This window comes from Brassica oleracea, chromosome C8, assembly GCF_000695525.1.
Source record: "Brassica oleracea var. oleracea cultivar TO1000 chromosome C8, BOL, whole genome shotgun sequence".
Taxonomy (NCBI): Eukaryota; Viridiplantae; Streptophyta; class Magnoliopsida; order Brassicales; family Brassicaceae; genus Brassica; species Brassica oleracea.
Window position 1 is genome coordinate 22,781,453 of NC_027755.1, and position 23,976 is coordinate 22,805,428.

At 36.0% G+C, this 23,976-nt stretch overlaps 4 protein-coding genes and 1 non-coding gene across 5 annotated transcripts; 3 read left to right on the forward strand and 2 right to left on the reverse strand.

Annotated features, from left to right (window-relative positions):
• The first annotated feature begins 9,506 nt into the window (after positions 1-9,506).
• Positions 9,507-11,216, forward strand: LOC106309580. The gene is made up of 5 exons (XM_013746634.1): positions 9,507-9,851; positions 9,933-10,044; positions 10,139-10,203; positions 10,283-10,753; positions 10,843-11,216. The coding sequence occupies exons 1-5, from the start codon at positions 9,648-9,650 to the stop codon at positions 10,969-10,971; spliced, it is 981 nt and encodes a 326-aa protein (XP_013602088.1). The 5' UTR covers positions 9,507-9,647; the 3' UTR covers positions 10,972-11,216.
• Positions 11,217-11,413: 197 nt separating this feature from the next.
• LOC106307428 (ferredoxin--NADP reductase, leaf isozyme 2, chloroplastic-like) lies at positions 11,414-13,584 on the forward strand. Its single transcript, XM_013744385.1, has 9 exons — positions 11,414-11,657; positions 11,825-12,074; positions 12,148-12,281; positions 12,359-12,437; positions 12,512-12,603; positions 12,694-12,771; positions 12,861-12,923; positions 13,013-13,247; positions 13,344-13,584. Exons 1-9 carry the CDS (start codon positions 11,553-11,555, stop codon positions 13,409-13,411), a joined length of 1,104 nt encoding a protein of 367 aa, XP_013599839.1. The 5' UTR covers positions 11,414-11,552; the 3' UTR covers positions 13,412-13,584.
• A 227-nt stretch (positions 13,585-13,811) lies between these two features.
• TRNAL-CAA lies at positions 13,812-13,895 on the reverse strand. The gene has a single exon. It is a non-coding gene; the product is annotated as a tRNA-Leu (tRNA).
• A 653-nt stretch (positions 13,896-14,548) lies between these two features.
• On the reverse strand, positions 14,549-15,154 carry LOC106311309. Its single transcript, XM_013748507.1, has one exon. It carries the CDS (start codon positions 15,116-15,118, stop codon positions 14,549-14,551), a length of 570 nt encoding a protein of 189 aa, XP_013603961.1. The 5' UTR covers positions 15,119-15,154.
• Positions 15,155-17,277: 2,123 nt separating this feature from the next.
• Positions 17,278-20,205, forward strand: LOC106310619 (synaptotagmin-2-like). The gene is made up of 12 exons (XM_013747845.1): positions 17,278-17,464; positions 17,693-17,791; positions 17,890-17,940; positions 18,027-18,150; positions 18,239-18,357; positions 18,436-18,537; positions 18,619-18,693; positions 18,811-18,887; positions 18,970-19,216; positions 19,300-19,650; positions 19,735-19,866; positions 19,948-20,205. Exons 1-12 carry the CDS (start codon positions 17,354-17,356, stop codon positions 20,077-20,079), a joined length of 1,620 nt encoding a protein of 539 aa, XP_013603299.1. The 5' UTR covers positions 17,278-17,353; the 3' UTR covers positions 20,080-20,205.
• The last annotated feature ends 3,771 nt before the right edge of the window (positions 20,206-23,976 follow it).

A 23,976-nucleotide genomic window follows, 5' to 3' on the forward strand; every position in this document is an offset into this window, starting at 1 on the left:
TACTTGGATATAGAAGCAACAACACCAATCACAATGCATTGTGATAACCAGACAGCTATCCACATAACATCAAACTCAGTATTCCATGAAAGGACTAAACACATTGAAGTTGACTGTCACAAGGTGAGACAAGCTGTGGAGCAGAAGATCATTTTACCCTGCTATACTAGAAGTGAAGATCAGTTAGCTGATATCTTCACCAAGGCAGCAAGCACTAAAGTCTGTGAGTTCATTCATCCAAAATTGAGACTCATAGACCTCTCATGTCACTGATATCTCCTTCATGAAGTATTCTACTCTTTTTCCTTGACTTGAGTTTTTTCCCAAAGGGTTTTACCTAGTTGAGGTTTTAATGAGAGAATACTTCATGGCTTCCAAGCTTGACTTGTTCCATATGGTCAAGCTTGAGGGGGAGTGTTGACATGAAGCAGAAGTAAGCTGCCAGACTTGAGAAGTAAGCTGCAAGACTTGAGAATTAAGCTGCCAGAGTTGAGAAGTAAACTGTCAACCTTGAGAATTAAGCTAGAGACTTATAAGGTTTTATAAGGATTACTATACTGGAGTATTTTATTGAAGAGAAGAAGAAGAGAGAAGAAGACCATTGAAGATATTTTAAAACAATGAATATTTTATTTATTGTGTACTGAGTCAACTTGCCTTTAAATACTTGTATCCATATTTACAATTAAATTAAGGAAACTATTATCTACTTCTCTCTCTTACATTTTGAAATCTACATCTCTCTCATACTTTTCCTTTCCCTCATGTTCTTCATGTTCTTCATTCTCCAGAAATAAACTCTCAATAATTCTCTCATTCTAACAAAAACGGCGGAGGTTAGGTCAGACAAGTTCCATTTCTGCAGAGTTATAAGGAAGATGAGGATGGAGTCTTTGTGTTCCGGTGAACAAATAAGACTTTAAGATGAAGAAGACAACTAATCCTAGCTTGGTGGACACAGAGACTACAATGTAAGTTCAGCTTTATCAAAGTAGCTGAGTTATCTCTATGAGAGACAAGTTCCTTGAACTACGAGGTTCGGTTTTCTTCATTGCTCGTGAGCTTGATTTTTGCACATGAAAGAGAAAAACATGTATCATCGTGTTGATGTTGTTGTTTTTGTTGTGGTTATTGTTTCCGGTGAGCACTTTTGAGAAGAATTGAGTATCTGAAAAGAAAACATAGAATGCGGTATGAAGGCAGGGTTGCTCCTCCTCCGATGTCTAACTTGCATTGTTTTTTTTTATTTTCTAATATAATTTTTCAAAGAAAATCTCTCTAGCGTCTTAGAAGATTCCAAGGTAGTAACAAGTAATAATCTCTTTTCTTTTATTTCTGTATTTTAATATTTGTTTATTTTGCTAAACATAGTGATTCTTATTGCAGAAGTGGCATAGTCTCGCAGAGTTATTCTGATATAGTAGAGACTTTTTATCAGAAGACTGATATAGCGGAGGCTTTTTTAGCGCAAACTGAGTCCGAACATGTCTCAGGTGAATCCAAATGTGGAAACTGCTGATTCGTCGCGTGATGCTATTTTGTCTTATAGACGAGCGCTTCTCAAACACAGGAAGCTTGAGTGTTGATGATTTGAGGGTGGCTGATTGTTTTATGGTGATATTATATATATATATTCGAAGCAGAATCAAAATAGTTTATGGGGAAGATCTATGTTCATTAATACTTTCGTTCCAGCGGCTGCGCAAGATGTTGCATACACCTGCATTTGTAAATTTTAGGGGCTACCACATATTAGGTGTTTAGAACATATGTGAAAACGACCGAGAGTCTTGCATCAACAGCTTCGAATGGTTAGACCAGTCTGGAGACCCAAAAATTTAAAGGCTTATCTGAAAATCAGTCTCTATACTTTGTGCTTGGCTCTTTCTGTTTTACTTCATCTATAAGTATTGATCAAGAGGCATCCTTCTTGCTTTTCTTTTCTTAATTAATAACCATCTCAATATTTTCCAGATATCCAAAGGAACCAGCCAAAATCAGGCTTGCGAAGCAGACATGACTATCAAAAAACAAGGTAACGCAAGAAGGCTATATGGCACTTTTGTTGTTGTCTCATTCTTTGGTGTGCTTTGATTTTATTGGTTTTCTGGTTCTTGACATACTTCAAGTTGTGATTTGGTTTTATTAATGCGAGAGTTGAAGGATAGGTTGGTGAGTGGCTAGATCGATTCTGTCTACGTGTCCATACGACCTCTCACTCAGTTACTTCTACCTAATTTGGCGAAAGCAATTGAGTTTTCCGGAGTTGGGCAAGCGTTTTAGCACTGTATCGATTCTCTTAACGTTCCATCTCCTGTGAATATTTGGACTTAAGAAATTCAAGTTTCCTTCCATGTCTTTATGGATTCGGACTGTATTTTGGGCACAAGACGATTAATATTTGGACTGAAGAAATTCAAGTTTCCTGCTGAGTGTATTCTTTTGAAGCACTCATTTTAATTGATATCACATACCTCTTCAGCCATAGTAACTCCTCAAATAGTATTGTATGGTGCTATGTAGCTACAGATGTTCATGTCAACTGTCAAGTGATGATAATGTTAAAATAGAGTAACAAGAGTTATATGATTAATCCAAACTTTGAGGGACGTAGTTAGCGGCAGAAAATTGGCACCCAATATTTAAGTCCATCGAATCATTTAGTCCATCTCATTTTATTTATGAGAATATCTTTTTCCCATACACAGATCTCCTTAGCATCAAATTAGAATCAAATATCTTCCACAATAAGCTCCATCTTCCACCTACCTAATCAGAAGTGAAAAATCATTTTAAAAAAAAAGACAAATCCAACTACAAAAAAACTCTACTTCTTTAACATGTTCCAAATCGCATTTAAAACCACCGGTTGTCCCGTCTTCTAAGCCATCTCGAACTGAATGGGGAAAACCATCTCTACCCACCCTCTCGATACTTGGAGGTAAGACAAATCCTTATCTAGCTGATTCACCAAAATGTTTATATGAAGTTTATTTTTTGTATGTCATAACACATAAATTTAATTATTAGTAATTAGTACGATTTATACAAAGGTCTGGTGAATATATTACACACATTTTTTTTAGCAAAAAAGAGAGTTAATAATGCTGTTGTTAACCCAAAATACATAGACACAGTGAACCTTATTCAAGCCCACTACAATTTAAATTATATCAAATACAAGAAATGAGGATTGGTCTTCCATGGAGTAATAGTCAAAGAGAAAAAGTAACTACTGTAACCAGTAACCAGTAACCAAAACATATTTAATCATGAACCTATTAGAATGTTTTTAAATGCATTTGTAGTATATAGGTGTAGACAGGTTATATATAAAACTATTTGAGGTTCTTAATATTTTGACGATAATTATGTAGTTTTGTTTAAAAATATTTGTCATTTATTTTAAATAAAATGCATATGCTATCTATGTCATGGTACGTAATTTATGTGTTTGTGGTATCTTACAAAGCCCATATGTTTAAAAAAAATTAAAATATAAATTATTTCTCTTCTTCAAAGCATGTCAAATTTCACACATAAAGACTAAAGATGTGAGGATTAAGCACTGCCTACTCACTAAAAAACATGACTTAGGCCTATAAACATAGGAAGCATATTAAATCCATGCAGTAGTAGTCAGAGAAAAGAAAAACTAAAATAAAAAGCCCAAAAAATACAAAAAAATCAAAGGAAAAAAAAGAACAAACCAACACATATTTAATCATTGACCTATTAGAAAATTGTTTAAATGCATGTGTAATATAATATATAGACAGGTTATACATAAAACTATTTGAAGTTTGTAATATTTAAACAATAATTACGTAATTTTGTTAAGAAAAGTTTTACTTTTATTCTATCTTTTTCTTTTACATTTATTCTAAATAAAAATACATATGATATCTATGTATATGTACATATTTTATGCTTTCGTGGTATCAGCTAATGTGTTTAAAAATGTTCGGAAATATATAACTTATTTTTTTACCAGAAAAAAGATATAACTTATGTTCCTTCTTCTAAGCAAGTCGAGTTATTGCCAAAAAAAAGCAAGTTAAGTTTCATACAAAGAAAGACGATGCAAGTATGAGGATTAGTGAGCGCCTACTCACTAAAAACCCTTGACTTAGGCATATAAACGTCGGAAGCATATTTACTATAAACCTATATATAATGTAAATGTTGTTTAAATTAGAAATGTAAACACGAAATGTTATTTATTTCCCTCTGTTTTTTAATATAGGTCTTTTTAGAATTATGCACATAGATTAAGAAAATCTTTAATTTCTTACATTTTCTAAGAAAACATCATTAATATTTTTCTAACCACAAATCAACCAATAATAAAATATAATGTATATTATCACTGGTCATATAACATTAACTTTTAATAAATTTTACATAGAAAATCAAAAACATAAAAAAAATCTCTAAAACAACTTTTATTAAAAAAATGGAGGGAATAATATTCTTCTGCTTTAGTCACAATGATCTTGATGTTTAACTTTCCTCCCGAGTCCCGACTAACCAACCACCTACGTAGTCACTCCAAATTAAATTCTTTTTTTTTTTTTTGTACTTAACTCCAAATTAAATTCCTTCTTTATAAATCATAGCTATCTAAATGCATATATGTAGTGTAATATTTAGAAAGACTAGGAGCGGAGCCCCGCGCAAGCGCGGGGATGTTAGAAATACTTGAGTTGTTGTAGTTGAAAATGTTGATGGAGGTGGAGTGTAGAAAAAGAAGAGTGAAGAGACGTATAAGAAGAAGAAGACTGAACAGAATTTAAAATTCTTATTAATGCACATGTGTAATCTGAAATTATTTTAACTGGAATGGAATTGAAGAATGCCAAAACCAAGTAGACATATATCTAAATACTGCATGTTTAGTTCTGCTATTGTGTATCATGTAAATAACATGTTTTCCATTTTGAATGACAATTGTAAAAATTACGTAAACCCTTTTTAAACTATTAAAATTTTAGAAACTGTTATCCTCCGATAATGTACATTGCAGAAATGGTTTTCAAAAGAAAAAGAGAATCAGACTAAACTCCGATTCATTAGACCAAACGAAAACCGGACAGATTCAAACCAAGAGTTTCATTTCTTTACTGATCTATCGAACCAGAGAATCAGACTAAACTCCGATTCATTAGACCAAACGAAAACCGGACAGATTCAAACCAAGAGTTTCATTTCTTTACTGATCTATCGAACCAGAGAATCAGACTAAACTCCGATTCATTAGACCAAACGAAAACCGGACAGATTCAAACCAAGAGTTTCATTTCTTTACTGATCTATCGAACCAGAGAATCAGACTAAACTCCGATTCATTAGACCAAACGAAAACCGGACAGATTCAAACCAAGAGTTTCATTTCTTTACTGATCTATCGAACCAGAGAATCAGACTAAACTCCGATTCATTAGACCAAACGAAAACCGGACAGATTCAAACCAAGAGTTTCATTTCTTTACTGATCTATCGAACCAGAGAATCAGACTAAACTCCGATTCATTAGACCAAACGAAAACCGGACAGATTCAAACCAAGAGTTTCATTTCTTTACTGATCTATCGAACCAGAGAATCAGACTAAACTCCGATTCATTAGACCAAACGAAAACCGGACAGATTCAAACCAAGAGTTTCATTTCTTTACTGATCTATCGAACCAGAGAATCAGACTAAACTCCGATTCATTAGACCAAACGAAAACCGGACAGATTCAAACCAAGAGTTTCATTTCTTTACTGATCTATCGAACCAGAGAATCAGACTAAACTCCGATTCATTAGACCAAACGAAAACCGGACAGATTCAAACCAAGAGTTTCATTTCTTTACTGATCTATCGAACCAGAGAATCAGACTAAACTCCGATTCATTAGACCAAACGAAAACCGGACAGATTCAAACCAAGAGTTTCATTTCTTTACTGATCTATCGAACCAGAGAATCAGACTAAACTCCGATTCATTAGACCAAACGAAAACCGGACAGATTCAAACCAAGAGTTTCATTTCTTTACTGATCTATCGAACCAGAGAATCAGACTAAACTCCGATTCATTAGACCAAACGAAAACCGGACAGATTCAAACCAAGAGTTTCATTTCTTTACTGATCTATCGAACCAGAGAATCAGACTAAACTCCGATTCATTAGACCAAACGAAAACCGGACAGATTCAAACCAAGAGTTTCATTTCTTTACTGATCTATCGAACCAGAGAATCAGACTAAACTCCGATTCATTAGACCAAACGAAAACCGGACAGATTCAAACCAAGAGTTTCATTTCTTTACTGATCTATCGAACCAGAGAATCAGACTAAACTCCGATTCATTAGACCAAACGAAAACCGGACAGATTCAAACCAAGAGTTTCATTTCTTTACTGATCTATCGAACCAGAGAATCAGACTAAACTCCGATTCATTAGACCAAACGAAAACCGGACAGATTCAAACCAAGAGTTTCATTTCTTTACTGATCTATCGAACCAGAGAATCAGACTAAACTCCGATTCATTAGACCAAACGAAAACCGGACAGATTCAAACCAAGAGTTTCATTTCTTTACTGATCTATCGAACCAGAGAATCAGACTAAACTCCGATTCATTAGACCAAACGAAAACCGGACAGATTCAAACCAAGAGTTTCATTTCTTTACTGATCTATCGAACCAGAGAATCAGACTAAACTCCGATTCATTAGACCAAACGAAAACCGGACAGATTCAAACCAAGAGTTTCATTTCTTTACTGATCTATCGAACCAGAGAATCAGACTAAACTCCGATTCATTAGACCAAACGAAAACCGGACAGATTCAAACCAAGAGTTTCATTTCTTTACTGATCTATCGAACCAGAGAATCAGACTAAACTCCGATTCATTAGACCAAACGAAAACCGGACAGATTCAAACCAAGAGTTTCATTTCTTTACTGATCTATCGAACCAGAGAATCAGACTAAACTCCGATTCATTAGACCAAACGAAAACCGGACAGATTCAAACCAAGAGTTTCATTTCTTTACTGATCTATCGAACCAGAGAATCAGACTAAACTCCGATTCATTAGACCAAACGAAAACCAGACAGAATGAGGGACCCACAGACTTTAAAATATGCATACGTGGACACTCTCCAAAGAGAGGAAAGTGTCCCATCATATTACGTGGACACTCTCAAAAGAGAGGAAAGTGTCCCATCATATTACGTGGACACTCTCAAAAGAGAGGAAAGTGTCCCATCATATTACGTGGACACTCTCAAAAGAGAGGAAAGTGTCCCATCATATTACGTGGACACTCTCAAAAGAGAGGAAAGTGTCCCATCATATTACGTGGACACTCTCAAAAGAGAGGAAAGTGTCCCATCATATTACGTGGACACTCTCAAAAGAGAGGAAAGTGTCCCATCATATTACGTGGACACTCTCAAAAGAGAGGAAAGTGTCCCATCATATTACGTGGACACTCTCAAAAGAGAGGAAAGTGTCCCATCATATTACGTGGACACTCTCAAAAGAGAGGAAAGTGTCCCATCATATTACGTGGACACTCTCAAAAGAGAGGAAAGTGTCCCATCATATTACGTGGACACTCTCAAAAGAGAGGAAAGTGTCCCATTATATATATATATATATATATATATATGATTCTATATCAAACGATGTGAGCTTCATATTACTGAAACAATAATTCTATAGATTGAGTTTAAAAAACGATTATTTTATAAGCAAATGTTTAAACATAGACTACAATGGAGGCTCACTCCATTATAAACTCTAACCATTACTCCCCTTGAATGGTTATGAAGACAAATAATCCTATTGAAACGGGACAAAAAACTTCAAACAAATTCGGTAGACGATAAGCAAAATGAGGTCGTCCTCTCGGATCATGGAGCAAACCAAAAAGTTTATCATTAATTATCCTCAGTTATCGAATTGTTTTGCCATATTTTTTTTAAAAATTTAAGTGTTCTTAGCTTATGTCTATATTTTGTAGTTCATGAAAGGAAAATATTTGATTGGCCAACATGCAAACTGAAATTGTTGGACTGTAAGTAACAATCGATTACAATAGAATAATACAACCTTTTATCAACTTAAATTTTATCCAGTTAATCGGTCTTTTTTCCCCAACTTTAGGTGGCTGTGATATTTACGACCTTTATGGTATAGAAATCCTTAGTAAACATCACTCATCTTTAATCGATACGTCTAACTAAACATACCATCCACGACTCAAAAGATAATCATCACAAAAAAAACAACTAAAAACAACTTCCCACCCTCTCCCACACTATCTTCGTTTCTAAATTCAGTCTTTGTATTTTACCAGACCAGTAAAAGAAAACTTTACTACAGGAAATATGTGCAGTTGTACAGCTACATGCAACATCCACACAACCAAAATCAGTTCATCTTGCCCTCTTATACTATATTCTACAGGCTAAAGAGTTTATAAATTCAAAATGATTCTACGATATCTGATATTTAGACACATATTCAATTGTAAAATTTAGAAAGAAATTATTCGCGCGTAGCGCGGAAGACGATCTAGTATGTGTTAATTACAGCTGTCATATGCACTATGTATAGTTATGTAGCACAAAAAAAAATGACCATGTATCTCATTTTGGAATTGTAACGGGCAACCTGTTACGTGAAGGGGTAGAACCGGATGAAATGATACCAAAAAGGCTGACACTGAATTATGTCAAAATCAGTGTTAGTTACTTAATTTATCATTTAGATATGGCTATATCACCAATAAACCCTTTAAAATAATCAAATAATTACTTATAAACCAAAATACCCAAAAAATTACCATAATATTTTTTATCCAAATGTTTTAAATTATGCGAATTATCCTAATTTTTATTTAAAAACCCAAAAATTGATATTTAATCTGAAAATTCTCAATTTTCTGATTTTTATCTAAATTTACAGAAAAACGGAATTGAATGAGATCCAAAAATATTTCGGATATTAGACGGTTCTTAACTTTGATACCCGAACCGAACTGAGAACCAAAAAAACAAACAGGAATCAAATTAAACTTTCTAAGTATCCGAATGAATCCTGAATCTCTAACTAAGACCACCATTAACCTCAGTCTCTTAACTGGGGCTAAGAAACGGTTATTAGCTTTTCTTAGATTTTAACTAAGAAAAATTAAGAATCGTCTCTTAAATAAGAGATATAAGAGCCGTCTCTTAGCGTAAAAGTGTAAAAAAGAAAGTGTCAAATCATGAATTAAGAACTCCGACTAAGAGACCCGGGTTAACGATGCCCTAAAAAATAGAAAAATCGAAAAATCGAAAGACCGAACCGAATGCCCATGGCTAGATTCAAATGTCATATCCCCATATCATGTCTGAACCGAGTCCCCAATTAGGAGGGCCCATTAGAGAGCGCGTGTAGCTGTATAAATTAAACTACAAATACACTCAACGGTCTAAATCTCTCTCTTAAACCTAACTCTCTCTCTCTAACTCTTCTGCGACTTTTGCTTCTTCGAATCGGAATTGGAACTCTTTTTTTTCCTCTCTCTCTCTCTAACTCTTCTGCGACTTTTGCTTCTTGGATTGGAATTGGAACTTTGTTTTTTTTTGCAGGATGGGTAAGAAATCTAGGTCTGGGGATTGTACGGATCGGGAAAGCTGGGACAAACTCTTCAAGACTTTGGTAAAGATTCTACAGACGAAACAAGACGAGGTCGAATCGCTTCTTAAAGACAGGAAGGTTCTCGAAGATAAGCTCAAATCTCAAAACGAGAACTGGATCTCTGATGCTCGTAACCACGACGAACAACTCTCTCTGGTAAAAATTAACCCCCTTCTCCTTTGTTTCGGCTAAAAAGTTATGGTTTTTAAGGGTTTCACGCTCTCAATGTCTTTTCAGATGAAGAGAGAAGTTGAAACGAGGGAGATGATGCAGTTCTTTGAGACCTCTAAAGGCAGTCTCTTGTCTGGATTTAAGGAAAGGGATCATTCTCTTTGCAATTTGAAGCTAGGTGAGTGAAGATTTGTATAAATTGAATTCAAAGTTCGCTCCTTTCTTATCAAAGTTTCATTCTTTTTACTTCTTTGTGTTCATTGGAACTGCAGAACAGACGGTGGACGAGAGAAACGACTTCAAGGCTTGGTTTGATTTCCTCACTCTCAACACAAATGTGAGTCAAAGTTTGAATCTTTAACCTCTTTGTTGTTGTAGAGTCTCTTAACTAAAGCTTCTTCCTTTTTGATCTGCAGAAGGAAAGTGGCAGCTCATTGGAAGCTGAGATGACAAAACTGAAGCTTGAGTATGAGAAGAAGAAACGTGAAGTATCTGATCTCTCACGAGAGAACGTGTTTGTTTGGAGTCAGCTCAAATGTATCGAGAGTGGGTTCACTGATAAGTGGAAGAAGAAAGAAGACGAGATTGCTCAAGCGAATTCCAAAATATCGAGCCTTTTATCTTATCAAGAGCAGCTTCAGTCATCTAATCACGAGAAAGATGAGATTATCTCAAGCTTGAAGGCTAAGGTTGTTGAGATGGAAACGGATTCTAGGAAGAGAGATGAGGAGATCTCAAAGCTCTCACGGGAACTAGAGTCTTTGAAGAAGTCTCGTAGCTTCACACCGGTTTTAACTAGATGCACAACTCGTGACAAAGGTAACACCGTGGGATCTCAGGTATTTACTAAGAAAGAGAAGCTAGCTGCATCAACACCTAATCAAGAGGTAGTTGTGAATCATTACTTTAGTATGCGTGTGTCTTGGTTTACTCAAGCAGCTTATCTTTTTTTTTTTTTTTGAATCTTTGATTTCAGGAAATTAAAAGCGCAAAGAGGAAACGAGAGAACAAGACCACGCCAGCCACAGTTTCAGTAATCCCAAAGCTGTTCTCTTCCACGTTTAGGCTTCCCAAGTTAAAGTCTCCACCTTCTGGAGCCATATAAGATTTGATTTTGTTATTGGCTGCTTGTGTTAGATTTAGGGGATTTAGAAATCTATCTATGTATTTAGGATCATCCCTCTGATGTATATTAGCTTTATATAGTTCTTGACCTTATTTAGATAGGAACCTTGCATTGCATCTAGCAGCTGTTACCTTTTTTTTTTTATGTATTATTTGTGAGGTTTCAAGCATTGTAATGTAACAAAGATTTCAAGTGGCTTCAATTGAAGAGTTTTGATTTTGTTAGTCTAATCTCTTGCTCCTCTCATTCTTGAATATTCATTACACATGTGAATGATTTTATCTTGATCAATGTGCACTGTATATACACGTAAGATATTTAAAAGGAAAAAAACAAAAGGGATATGTAGCTGGTTCTAGTCAAGTAAACCGTAACCACAAGTTTGATCAAAGAAGATACTCTCTTCTTCTTCTTCTTCTTCTTCTTCTTCTTCAAATCAAACCTCATCCACCCAAACACACACAAATGTCTTGTAATCCTCTTCTCTTATCTTTTCTCCTTCTGATTCCTTTTTATACTCCCTTGATATTTTATCCTAATTTCATTTCATATCCTCTGCAATGGCGACTGCTTTGAATGCTGCTGTCTCTCTCACTTCTTCAAAATCTTCTTCTCTTCCAGCTACTAGCTGTGCCATTGCTCCTGATAGGATCAGGTTTGGTAAGGTATTGTTTTAACTCTTCTCACTACAGGATAATGATTGAGTCTCTGGCTTGTTGTTTAGTGAAGTTTGGAACTTCTTTTGGAAGATCAATGTCTTGAGTTTCATCTGGTATTTTGATGGGATCTTGATTAGGTCTCTCTCTTGTTTTGTTGTTGTTGTGTTGTGAAGGGTGCTTTTTACTACAAAAGCAACAGTGTAGTGACAAGCAGAAGAGTTGTTTCGGTAAGAGCTGAGGTCACAACAGATACTCCTCCTGCTGTGAAGAAAGTAGAGAAAGAGTCAAAGAAGAACGAGGAAGGTGTGATCACCAACAAGTACAGACCAAAAGAGCCTTACACTGGCAAAGTCCTTCTCAACACCAAGATCACAGCTGATGATGCCCCTGGAGAGACCTGGCACATGGTTTTCAGCCATCAAGGTTTTTGAATCATCATTCCATTTACTTGTCTTCTACTTTATAACTATCTTGATTTGTGTGTGTGTTTTGATAGGTGAAATACCGTACAGAGAGGGCCAATCTGTTGGTGTGATTGCAGATGGGATTGACAAGAATGGGAAGCCTCACAAGGTCAGGCTTTACTCCATTGCAAGCAGCGCTCTTGGAGATCTTGGCAACTCTGAAACCGTAATAGACTATTTCTCTTGTCAACAATGAATGTGATATGTTCCGTTTGGTTAGCTGAATGAACATGCTTGTTGCAGGTTTCCTTGTGTGTGAAAAGACTTGTGTATACTAATGATGCAGGAGAGGTTGTTAAAGGAGTTTGCTCAAATTTCTTGTGTAAGTGCCAATGAACAGTACTTGTTTTTCCTCTATTAGACTTTGGAGATTTCATTTCATTTTTTGCTTTGCAGGTGACTTGAAACCAGGGAGTGATGTTAAGCTCACTGGTCCTGTAGGGAAAGAAATGCTTATGCCAAAGGATCCAAACGCCACTGTTATTATGGTTATGATTAAACCTCTATAAGTTCTGATTCTTGAAACATCTTTAGTCACTACTCTAAAACCTTTGCTTCTTCATGATGGCCGAGCACAGCTTGCCACAGGGACAGGAATAGCACCTTTCAGGTCTTTCTTGTGGAAGATGTTCTTCGAGAAACATGATGACTACAAGGCAAGTGAACGCTCTGGACAATAAGCTACTATTTGATTATGAACAAATACAACAAAAAACTTAACGTCTTTGCAATGATTGTGATGCAGTTTAATGGCTTAGCTTGGCTGTTCTTGGGTGTACCAACGACTAGTTCATTGCTCTACACAGAGGCACATACACACTTCAACTCTTCTTCTGGTTCCTTTTTAGTTTCTTTCTATTGAAAAATAAACTTCCCTTTGATGTTGAATATATGCAGGAGTTTGATAAGATGAAAGCAAAGGCACCTGAGAATTTCAGGGTTGATTACGCTATAAGCAGAGAAGAAACTAACGACAAAGGAGAGAAAATGTATATCCAGACCAGAATGGCGCAGTACGCACCAGAGTTATGGGAGTTGTTGAAGAAAGACAACACGTTTGTCTACATGTGTGGGCTCAAGGGAATGGAGAAAGGAATTGATGACATTATGGTCTCATTAGCTGCTAATGACGGTAATAAAAAAAAAAAGAACACTCTTAAATCTTGACTTGCATAATCAAATGTTGTTAATAAGTTTTGTGATGGTTTATTTTGTTGTGATGGTTTAGGAATTGACTGGTTTGATTATAAGAAGCAGTTGAAGAAGGCAGAGCAATGGAACGTTGAAGTCTACTGATTAACGTTTGGTGGCAAGTATAGTGGAGCAACAAGTGTAATTTTTGCATCCAAGTTTCTGTAATCTGAAGATAAGCTTTGTTTTAGATATATTATAATAAAGAAAAGTGTTTTTTAAAAAAAAATCTTTATCATTATCCATTGCCATTATACTGCTTTGGTATTACATTGACAGAGAGAATTGTCCTTAGTTGATAGCAATATCTGTATAATATGATGGTAGATAACCAATCCTATGACAATGAGATCCAGATAAAAATCAATCCTATAGGCTTATAGCTCTCTCTCCATCCACGTGCAAATTGTAGTGAAGAACTGATGGGGCCTACCTTATATTCCATTTCGAAAGGCCCACATAATTCTGTTAGTTTAAGAAAAAAATGCAAAAATAAATGAAATATTGTCAGAAGTGGGATTTGAACCCACGCCCTCTTTCGAAGACCAGAACTTGAGTCTGGCGCCTTAGACCACTCGGCCATCCTGACATCTTTGTTTACTTAAGTCATATTTTTAATAATAAATAACCTAATTTACATTTGACACCATGGTATTAGTGAACAATGATGTTTATGTTACATATGAAGGTTTGTGTTTCAAATTCTTGTCACTGATGTCAAAGAATGTTTTCATCTTGAGTGTTCTTATATGCAGACAAGATCACCAGACAAAGGATAAACAACTTATTATACTTGCCCCAAATGTGGACATAGATTAACTGAAGGTTGAGACTATTACAATTTCCAGTATTGAGATTCGATTCACAGAAAATACTAGTTTTGTTTCTTACATGTATATATCCAGTGTCATCATCATCAAAATCTTATGTATTGTTTCTTACATTTATGTTGGGAACTCTTGAAATATTCAATGTCATAATCAAAACCTTGTGTATTGTTTTTTAAGTTTATGCTCTGAACTCAACAGAAACTTTATTAATATTGATAAAAGAGGAAACAGAAAAAAGAACATATATTATACTTTGTCCTAAGAGAGCCTTTAAAGAAGTTACGGCTTAGCAAATCACACGAAAGGAGAGAGTTCTATCCACTTAAAAAAACAAGACAGACCCAAACCCTTAAAGTCCAACATAGGATGAGATTTGTTTGTAATATCGTCAACATTAACGTACCACCACCATTCACCGGAGCTGTAAAACTGGCCGTATGTTATCGGCGGCTACGTCATTCACTTTCCCGGCAGCTTCTGCGTTGCAACGGAGCTTCTGTTTGATCGTAAACCTAGGCATGGGCAAACTACTCGGCGGAGGAGATAATAACATGATCGCTGGACCGGGATAACCATCAAATCCTTTCGGGAAATCACGCGGGTGGTTAGACTGGACCGGAACCGAACCGGTTCTAGCTAGTCCCGGTACGGTTTCAATGTACTCTACTTTCTTCTGCTGTGTTTCAAACGTTGTACTTCTTGCCTGAGCTCGCGGGATAGTGGAGCTCCTGACACGTGGTTGAGAGCTGTTGACTTGTTGGAGAGAGAGAGAAGAGCTGTTGACACGTTGAAGAGGAGGCTGCGAGTAGTAAGGAGGATACGCTGGTGAAGATCCCCAAGATAACGTTGGATTGATCGGAGGAGCCAAACTTCCGCCGGAACGTGAAAGCTTACCACGAGAACTCCTCCTTCTAGGGTTCTTGAATGGTCTCAAACCCGAAACTTGTTTGCCCGGTGAATGGTTCACAGATATTGTTTCCATCGATTAAAATTTGGAAATTACTTTAATAAAATAAAGACGTACAAGAAGATGATTTAAAGAAGATATCGAACAATAAACACAAGCGAGATCAGAGAAAGACAGTTTTTTTTTTTGTAACTTAGATCAGATCTATGTATATGCGTTTTAATGGCGACGATCTACCAAATATTACGATCGAAAGCCCTGTAAGTTAATAAAAATGGAGAAAATGAAGAGTTTCTAAAACATATTAATATTTAAACTTCCATTACAAGATCCCCGAGATCGTTTGATGAAAATATACTCTCTCTCTCTCTAAAGAACCCTAACCTTAAGAGAACAGATGCTGCTAGCAACTGGCACTGCTGCTTCCTTTTATAAACAAAACCACCAATAATAATGTGTATTATATTGTTAATATGGAATTTGATTTTTCTAATTATTTATTTGTTTTACACTAAAAATGTTATGTTATAGCCTTCAAGTTTACATTGCGCTCGCGCAATACAACACAAGTCCCGGGAAACATTTGTAGGACGGTCCTTGAGAGAATCTGAGCCGGGACTTGTGTTGTATTGCGCGAGCGCAATGTAAACTTGAAGGCTATAACATTTGAGACGGCTGAGAGAATCTGAGCCGTCTAACACGTGATTTGCTTTAGGTAGAACTTGACCATACACGTCGGTGACTTTCTTCCTTAATGACCTCACGACTCACGTCGCACCAACCATTCATTGTTGTTGTGAGGTTTTTCAAGGATAGGATTGGTCGGTATTCATGCATCGTTTGCATGTGCCTGCCATAAAAATAATACCAAGAAAGATTATATCGAGTAGTTGTTTTATTCATGGTGGACATTATAATAGAAAGAATGGAGTATATCACTAGGATATTGTCTATTGCGTAAATATCAATTTAAAACACAGGGACATATTTACAATCTTTAATTGAAAAAATGCAAATGATATGTTACCCATTCGAACGACTGAGCCTAGCTAGAAATCGAATAAACTAATTAATAATCCTACGTACTATGTATCAACACATTACAATTTTCTTAATGTTACCATTTGAACGTTTGAGGCAATCCGCAGCATTGAAGCTTTAACGATGGAATTTTCTTTCCATTTTAGAAAAAGGAAAATTCACTGCTGATGACGGCTAACATTACAAAATATATTTTAAAGTTGGAATTTAGCTAACTATAGTTGTCTAGTATATGAAAATTCTTCAGTGGTCGGCAATTTTTGTCACGACTTATCAATAGATCATATATAAGAAAAAAAATGATTTTTTCACTAACTTTAAAGATTGATATGAAGCTTTGGTCCATGAAGAGTTGAAATACGTTTAACAGTTCCTACACCATAAAAGTTCAAGCACTCAAACCTGGTATTAACCAAAGGTATGGGGTAGTTTAATATAGTAAATTAAGAAGGTTTGTTCATCTGTATTATAGATTCAACATTTCTTTAATTAATAACTTTTTGGACCTTTAGATCAAATCTCTATGGACATAAGTTACTTAACAATTGTTTAAATTTAAAACAAACTAGCTAGTAATAGTATAGTAGACAAGAAGAGGAAAAATACTACACAAAAATATAGAAGATTAAGCAAGAAAATGGAAACGAGAAGTTGAAGCAAAGGTATGATAAAATGGACAGCAAAAATCCTTATTTGTCGATCGATTCCACTGAAAACAGAACCGACGGCTCGATAACCAAGAAACAACTTTTGGAATATTTTATTTTTTTTCTTTTTTTCGTCTGAAAAAAAAAAACTGACCAAATCGCGGGCCGCCACGTTTAGTGGAGCCCGCGTACAATAACAAACTTGCGCATAAATCAGACCTTATGCAAGAGGTTTATGGGGTACAAAAACCTAAAAAACTAATATTATAATATTTTTTCTCCTAAAAAACATTGTTAAGGACTCCTACCAACCTAGCGTTGCGGGTGCTCTAAAGTCCAGCCAAACAAATGGACGTTACAGGGAGACTCCGTACATAACGCTCTTGAAAGTTTCTTCTCTGATTAATTTCTCTCAAGTAAAGAAAAATAGTAATGTGTCTATGTTTTTTTTTTTGCGATTTCACTTTTATAACGTAAATACACAGCTAAATCAATATTATTTATTAACACTATAATATCCCCCATCAATGTGATCTCCTCTTTTTCGATTTCATTTTGTTGTAGTTTTAAGTAAAGAGTTTCTTTCTTTTTTTCTCCAGGAGATTTGGACTTTGAATGAGATATGGGAATAATCAGCACAATATTGGGTACGTTTGGTTTCGGATTCGGAACGACGATCGGAATCTTGATCGGTTACTACTTGTTCATCTATCACCAATCTACCGATGTTCAGGCATCTTCTAATCTTCTTCTCAACTCTTTGGTTTAATTAATCACTCTTTTTTGTTTGTTTTTTTTTTGTCACGAACTCTTTTTTTGTTTGTTTAATACATCTATTATACTGACAATTTTTTGCATGCATGCATGATGTTCTGATACTTATAATGTTCTTATTGGATCATAAAGAAACGTTCTTATTGTTTTCTATTTTGTTTATTTATAAAATTGTTTCACTGATCAGGATCCTGAGATAAAGCCATTGATGGAGTTAGATTCAGAAGCTATTGCAAAAATGTTCCCTGAAATACCTTTGTGGGTGAAAAATCCAGATTTTGATCGTGTATGTTTCTCAACTTCCTCTTAGTTAAATGTATATATGAGTATTATATATATGGTCTAATTATTTGTAACAAAGTCTCTCTGTTGTTCTCTCTGAAGATTGACTGGCTTAACAAGCTCATTGGCTATATGTGGCCTTATCTAGACAAGGTAAAGTCTTCTTCTTCTTAGCGTTCATGTTTTTGCATTCATGAGTCCTTAATTCCTATAAACAATGTATCTTATAACGTTTTCAGGCTATTTCTAATATGGCAAAGTCTATTGCAAAACCAATTATTGCTGAACAAATTCCAAACTACAAAATAGATTCAGTTGAATTTGAAATGCTCACTTTGGGTTCACTACCACCAACTTTCCAAGGTTTCTCCTTATCAACACGCATAATTACACATTGTTCAGCTTCTTCTTCTTCCATTTTTATATGTTTTGATTCTCACTCTCATCGCAGGAATGAAAGTTTATGCAACTGATGACAAAGAGCTAATCATGGAGTTGTCAGTAAAGTGGGCTGGGAACCCCAATATACTTGTTGCAGCTAAAGCATTTGGGTTAAAAGCCACTGTCCAGGTATGTTTTTGATCATTACATCTCCAAGAAAAGCCTATACATTTATTCTTCTGATTACTTGCAAAATTGTATTATCAGGTGGTTGATTTGCAAGTCTATGCTACCCCAAGGATTACTTTGAAGCCATTGGTTCCATCCTTCCCCTGTTTTGCCAACATATTTGTCTCCCTTATGGATAAGGTCTAAATCCAAAAAGGATTAGATTATTATATATAGCATACACACAGACATATAGTCTAAAATGTGATTTTTTTTGTGCAGCCACAAGTAGATTTTGGACTGAAGTTACTAGGTGCAGATGTGATGGCAATCCCTGGCTTGTACCGATTTGTCCAGGTATGACGCTTCCAAAGCTGTATCATCTCCTTTCCCACCTACCAAAATGTTATTTGTTTTTTTTTTGAACATCAAAAAATGTTATTTGTTGATACTAAACTCTGCAAAAACTTGTAGGAACTCATTAAAGATCAGGTTGCTAACATGTACCTATGGCCAAAGACTTTGTGTGTACAGATCATGGATCCTTCTACGTAAGTTTTGTTGTTTCCTACGTAAAGTCTCACTTCTACTACTATTGAGTAACTGATAAATATTGAGTTTCATGACGTGCAGTGCAATGAAGAAGCCTGTTGGATTGCTTAACGTGAATGTCATAAAGGCAATAAAGCTTAAGAAGAAAGACTTTCTCGGTGGATCAGACCCTTATGTGAAACTAACACTCTCTGGAGACAGAGTTCCTGGTAAAAAGACAGTTGTTAAACACAGCAATCTAAACCCTGAGTGGAACGAAGAGTTCGATTTAGTTGTTAAAGATCCAGAGAGCCAAGAATTGCACCTCATTGTTTATGACTGGGAACAGGTAACAACAACTTCTTTTTCTAAACTGCCTTGCGTCCCAAGATTCACATTTTTAGGTAATAACCACTCATTTGAACGTCTCAGGTTGGTAAACACGATAAGATAGGAATGAATGTGATTCCACTTAAAGACCTTACACCAGAGGAGCCAAAACTCATGACACTTGAGCTGTTGAAATCCATGGAACCAAACGAGCCAGTTAGCGAGAAATCGCGTGGACAGCTCGTTGTGGAAGTGGAGTATAAACCTTTTAAGGAAGATAACATTCCAGACAACTTAGATGATCCAAATGCAGTAGAGAAAGCACCAGAAGGCACACCTTCTGGTGGTGGATTGCTTGTGGTTATTGTTCACGAAGCTGAAGATTTAGAAGGCAAATATCACACGAATCCTTACGTTCGTTTGCTGTTTAAAGGAGAAGAACGTAAAACAAAGGTATGATAAATTACTCTTTTAAACTCATATCTTAAAGACATCAACATTTGTGTTTTTTGAAACATGTTTTGTTTGATTTTGCAGCGTGTGAAGAAGAATAGAGAGCCGAGATGGGATGAAGATTTTCAGTTTCCATTAGACGAGCCTCCCGTAAACGACAAGCTTCACGTTGAAGTCATAAGTACTTCTTCACGAATGGGGTTGATTCAATCTAAGGTATAAAACATGATGTTTTTGAATCCCTTTTGATTTTTTGAGCAGTAACACAGTTTTGATTTAGTGGTTTTATTTTATCAGGAAGCTCTTGGGTACGTAGTGATAAATCTTGCTGATGTGGTGAGTAATCGGAGAATCAACGATAAGTATCATCTGATTGATTCCAAGAATGGTCGGGTTCAGATTGAGCTTCAGTGGAGAACTTCTTCTTGAGACCAGAGGTTTGGGTGTTTCTTCTCCTAGGGTTCAAGAAAGAACACTTGTTTGGTTTCGAGTTCCTTGCATTGTATGTAAAGTCTCTAGATTAACTATTTTTTGCTTGCTGCCATTTGATTTTAAGCATAATGGGCTTATACAAACATAATGGGCCTTATGTTAACCATAGTTCAAATGAGTTTCATGAAAATTACCGGGCCAATAAACGTTCTGATTTATCTTCCAGCTTAATGAAAAAATGAGAATAGTGATCACGTTTAAGTTTTGCAAATTCATGTTTTTCGTTGATAGTTTGCAGAGTCAAGCATGATTAATGGGGGTGCTTAGGGAGTGTTTAGCAAAAAATTAATATAATAGTGGGTGAGATCCATACAAAAACTAAGCACATGTGCTTATTGTGCTTAATTAAGCACCGGTGCTAGCACTGTTTCGCGGGCCCCGCTGATACGTGGTGGTCCGCGATTGATTCGCTTTAAATTTTTTTTTTTTAAATCAGAAAAAAATCAAAAAAAAAAAATAATATTAAGCACCCCATTTGGGGTGCTAGGGTTAATGGTGCTCTTATGCTTATTAGTATAATCTATTATTATAAAAGAGTGTTTGCTACACTCTCATGAAGTCACATAGGATGCTAGCTAGATAAGTTGGACTCTCTCGGTTCGACACGTATCGCATAAGTATGAAACCCGACGTTTCATTGCAGAAAAGAAACGAAGGTCGTCTCTTCCACTTCGTGCAATGGCGACTCGGCGCCGTTTGCGTTTCTTCCCACGATCTGAAACGTCTGAGTTAAGGCTTCGTGTTTAATCCCAGTGATTCACTCCCCCACATGTCGTCTTCAATACTTTGTTTCGATCTGAAAGGCGGTGTTTGTTCTGTATAAATATGTGTGAGTATTCATCTCCTTAATCTCATCTTATCTTCGTATCTCCTATATTTCTCGCCGATGTTGACATGCTCGGATCTCTCTTTGTCAGATGCCTCAGTGGTTCTGTGTTGGTACTCTATGCCCGTGGTGGAGGTTTTCTGGTCTGTTCTGGTATCTCTCTATGAAGTTGGAAGCTTGAGCCTCTTCTCGCCTCTCTCGGTGGTGGTTTTGTGCCACCAAAGGTTTATTGCGGCGAGTAACCCTTGACGGTGGCTTATTCGTTTGTTTCTTTAAGGTTTTTGGTCGCTGGTTTACTCGTATGACTTTGCCTCCTCAGATCGTTCCTACTTTCTTTTTTTATTGATTATTTCATTATTCTCTTGAGTTCTTTTGTTTATCAATTTTAGCTAAACCTCTCTATGTTTTTTTGGTGTTTTATTTATTCTTACATGCAAGGACTGCAAATCTTCAACGGGTCAGAAGATTGTGAACTGAACCTGATCAACAAAAGCCAAGCTAATCACATGAGATATTTTGGTCAGGGTCAACAGCTGTGGCAAGTGGAATGTTTTTGCTTATAATTTCATCGTATATTTTTAAATTAAAACCTCAGATTGGAGACAAACTAAATTTATAAATGGAACTGTTCGTTTTGTCTTATCCTTGCAGGCTTGGATTGCAAACTTTTAAAAGAATGTTGTTCAAGCAGATGCGAAATAGAAGTATTCAGTCAGACATTTAGAGTTGTGTAGGAAGCATGTAGCTCACGATTTGTCTCACTTTTTAAAGGTAATTCTTTTGTCTTCTCTAATACATTGCAATATATGTCTCTAATTTGCTCTAGATTAATTATTATTTGGGTCTGATTAATATTTTATTTCTTAGATTTGGTGCAGTGCTCATGAATATGTAGAACCTAATGTGGTACTTGAGAGAGGACTCGAAAGCTTTCTTGATAAAGGTATTTTCCAGTTTCTTAGTTTAATGCTCAAAGCTTGACCGTCTATTGAAAATCTACAAACCCGTACAATACTCTCGCTAACATCCTTACGTATTTCTAATACGTCAAAGAAAATTGAAACCATAAAGCATGAAATTGTAAGCATATGCATCTACGCTACTTGACTGGTAGGCAGATAAGAGAATAAGCATATGTGTTTTGTCTTAGATAGATAAAATATTCTCAATACGCTCTATGGTCATAAATTCTCTTGCCAGCATGTGATTTTTAGACAAAGTTGTAGCATTTACTCAAATCAGTTTCTTCTCCTTATTGAATAGTGATCGGTTTCTTCCCGACAATGCGATCGAGTTTATTGATGAAAATGGGTCTTTGGTTCGACTTCCCCATGCTCAGATTCATAGTTGCATGTTTCTCACATTACGGTGCAGAATTTTTTTTTTTTTGTAAACTGACTACGGTGCAGAGACTTCATAGAAGAGTTATTGGCCAAAACAAAATTGTCATAGCTATTATCCTGGCGATCCTACGTCCATGTGTTGGGCTCGAGAACCCAAACCGCCAAATCCAATGTTATGAATTTCCTAAAAGTATTCTATGTACTTTATCTTTTGTGTAGTATTTTTTCTCATTCTACTTAATTCTACATATAAAATCACTTCGTTGTATTCGCTGAGAACATATTTGCAAACTGTCCATTTACATAATGTAGTTATCAGTTCTCATATTTTTCGTTTTTCCGGTGATAGTCAATAGTATTTCACCGTAATGCATTTAGATAATTCGGATTAGCCAAGTAAATAACTCTATGAAGCTAATTCTTCACAAGTTAAATAAATTTAACCCTAGATTTAATAACCAACAAAACGTTGGTAAGGGTTTCACAAGAGTATGGTTAGCCTCTACAAGGCATTCCAGGATTAAAAAAATTAATAAATAACATCAGAATCATTCTATTAACAGTATTTTCAACAAAATATTACTGCCTAAACTTACCCAACAACAACTACATTCTGCAACAACAACAAAAAATGAAAAATTGAGTTACTTCCGCTGGAAGTATTTGGTATTTTCCGTTTCTTCGGATGATAAGATGGGTCAAGATTGATCCATGTGAATTACAAAAGACGTTTCCTTCCTAGCACTTCTGGCTAAGCTATCCGCCTTCTTGTTCCGCGTTCTTGGTACATAGATAATCTCTGCACTAGTAAAACTTTCTTTCAGGATGTGTATATCTTCCAAATAACTTGCAAACGCTGGCCATTCTTCTGGTTTTGAAACCATCTTCACCAATTGAGAACAATCCGTCGCAAATGTAACCTGAAATTGTCTTAAGTTTTTCATGTATTCCATAGCCAATAAGCCCATAGTAAAGCTTCCATCTCTGCATGGAGAGGAGTGAGTGAAGCCCGAACATTCCTTGCTCCCATTAGTCCCGCAAATCCTTCTAATGTGCTGTACCACCCTTGACCTGAGAAACTTTCATTTTCTTTCCAGGATCCATCCGTAAAACACCATCTTCCTGGAAGTGACGGAAGAATATTAGCCTCTAGTTTTGATTCAATATTTGTGCCTCAACCCATAGTTTTGATTCCGTTTCCACCAGTTTAAGGGTATCCATAGGATCCACATCAATATTACTAAATATTTTATTATTTCTTCCTTTCCAGATATACCAAAGTATCCAGGCAAACTGATGATCCTCCATTTGTGGGACAACTCTCCAAAAGAGATGATCCATATTCACAAATAGAGAGCTTGTGGGGAACATAGCTGGATTTGTTGGGATCTTCGAAAGTGCCCATACCTGAAGTGCAGGGGGACATTCAAAAAAGACATGGTTAATCGATTCCTCATCTGCTCCACATCTTGCACAACATATATCTCCGGGTATCCCTCGCCCATGTAAATTTTTCTTAATGACAATGCATCCTGTCACCAATTGCCATAGAAAATGTTTAAGTTTCAGGGCACACCTTATTTTCCAACAATATGCCTTCAAAATATCCACTGTGGGCCCAAACACTAATGGGGGTTTTTCCTTATCTGGGTATATCCTTTCAAC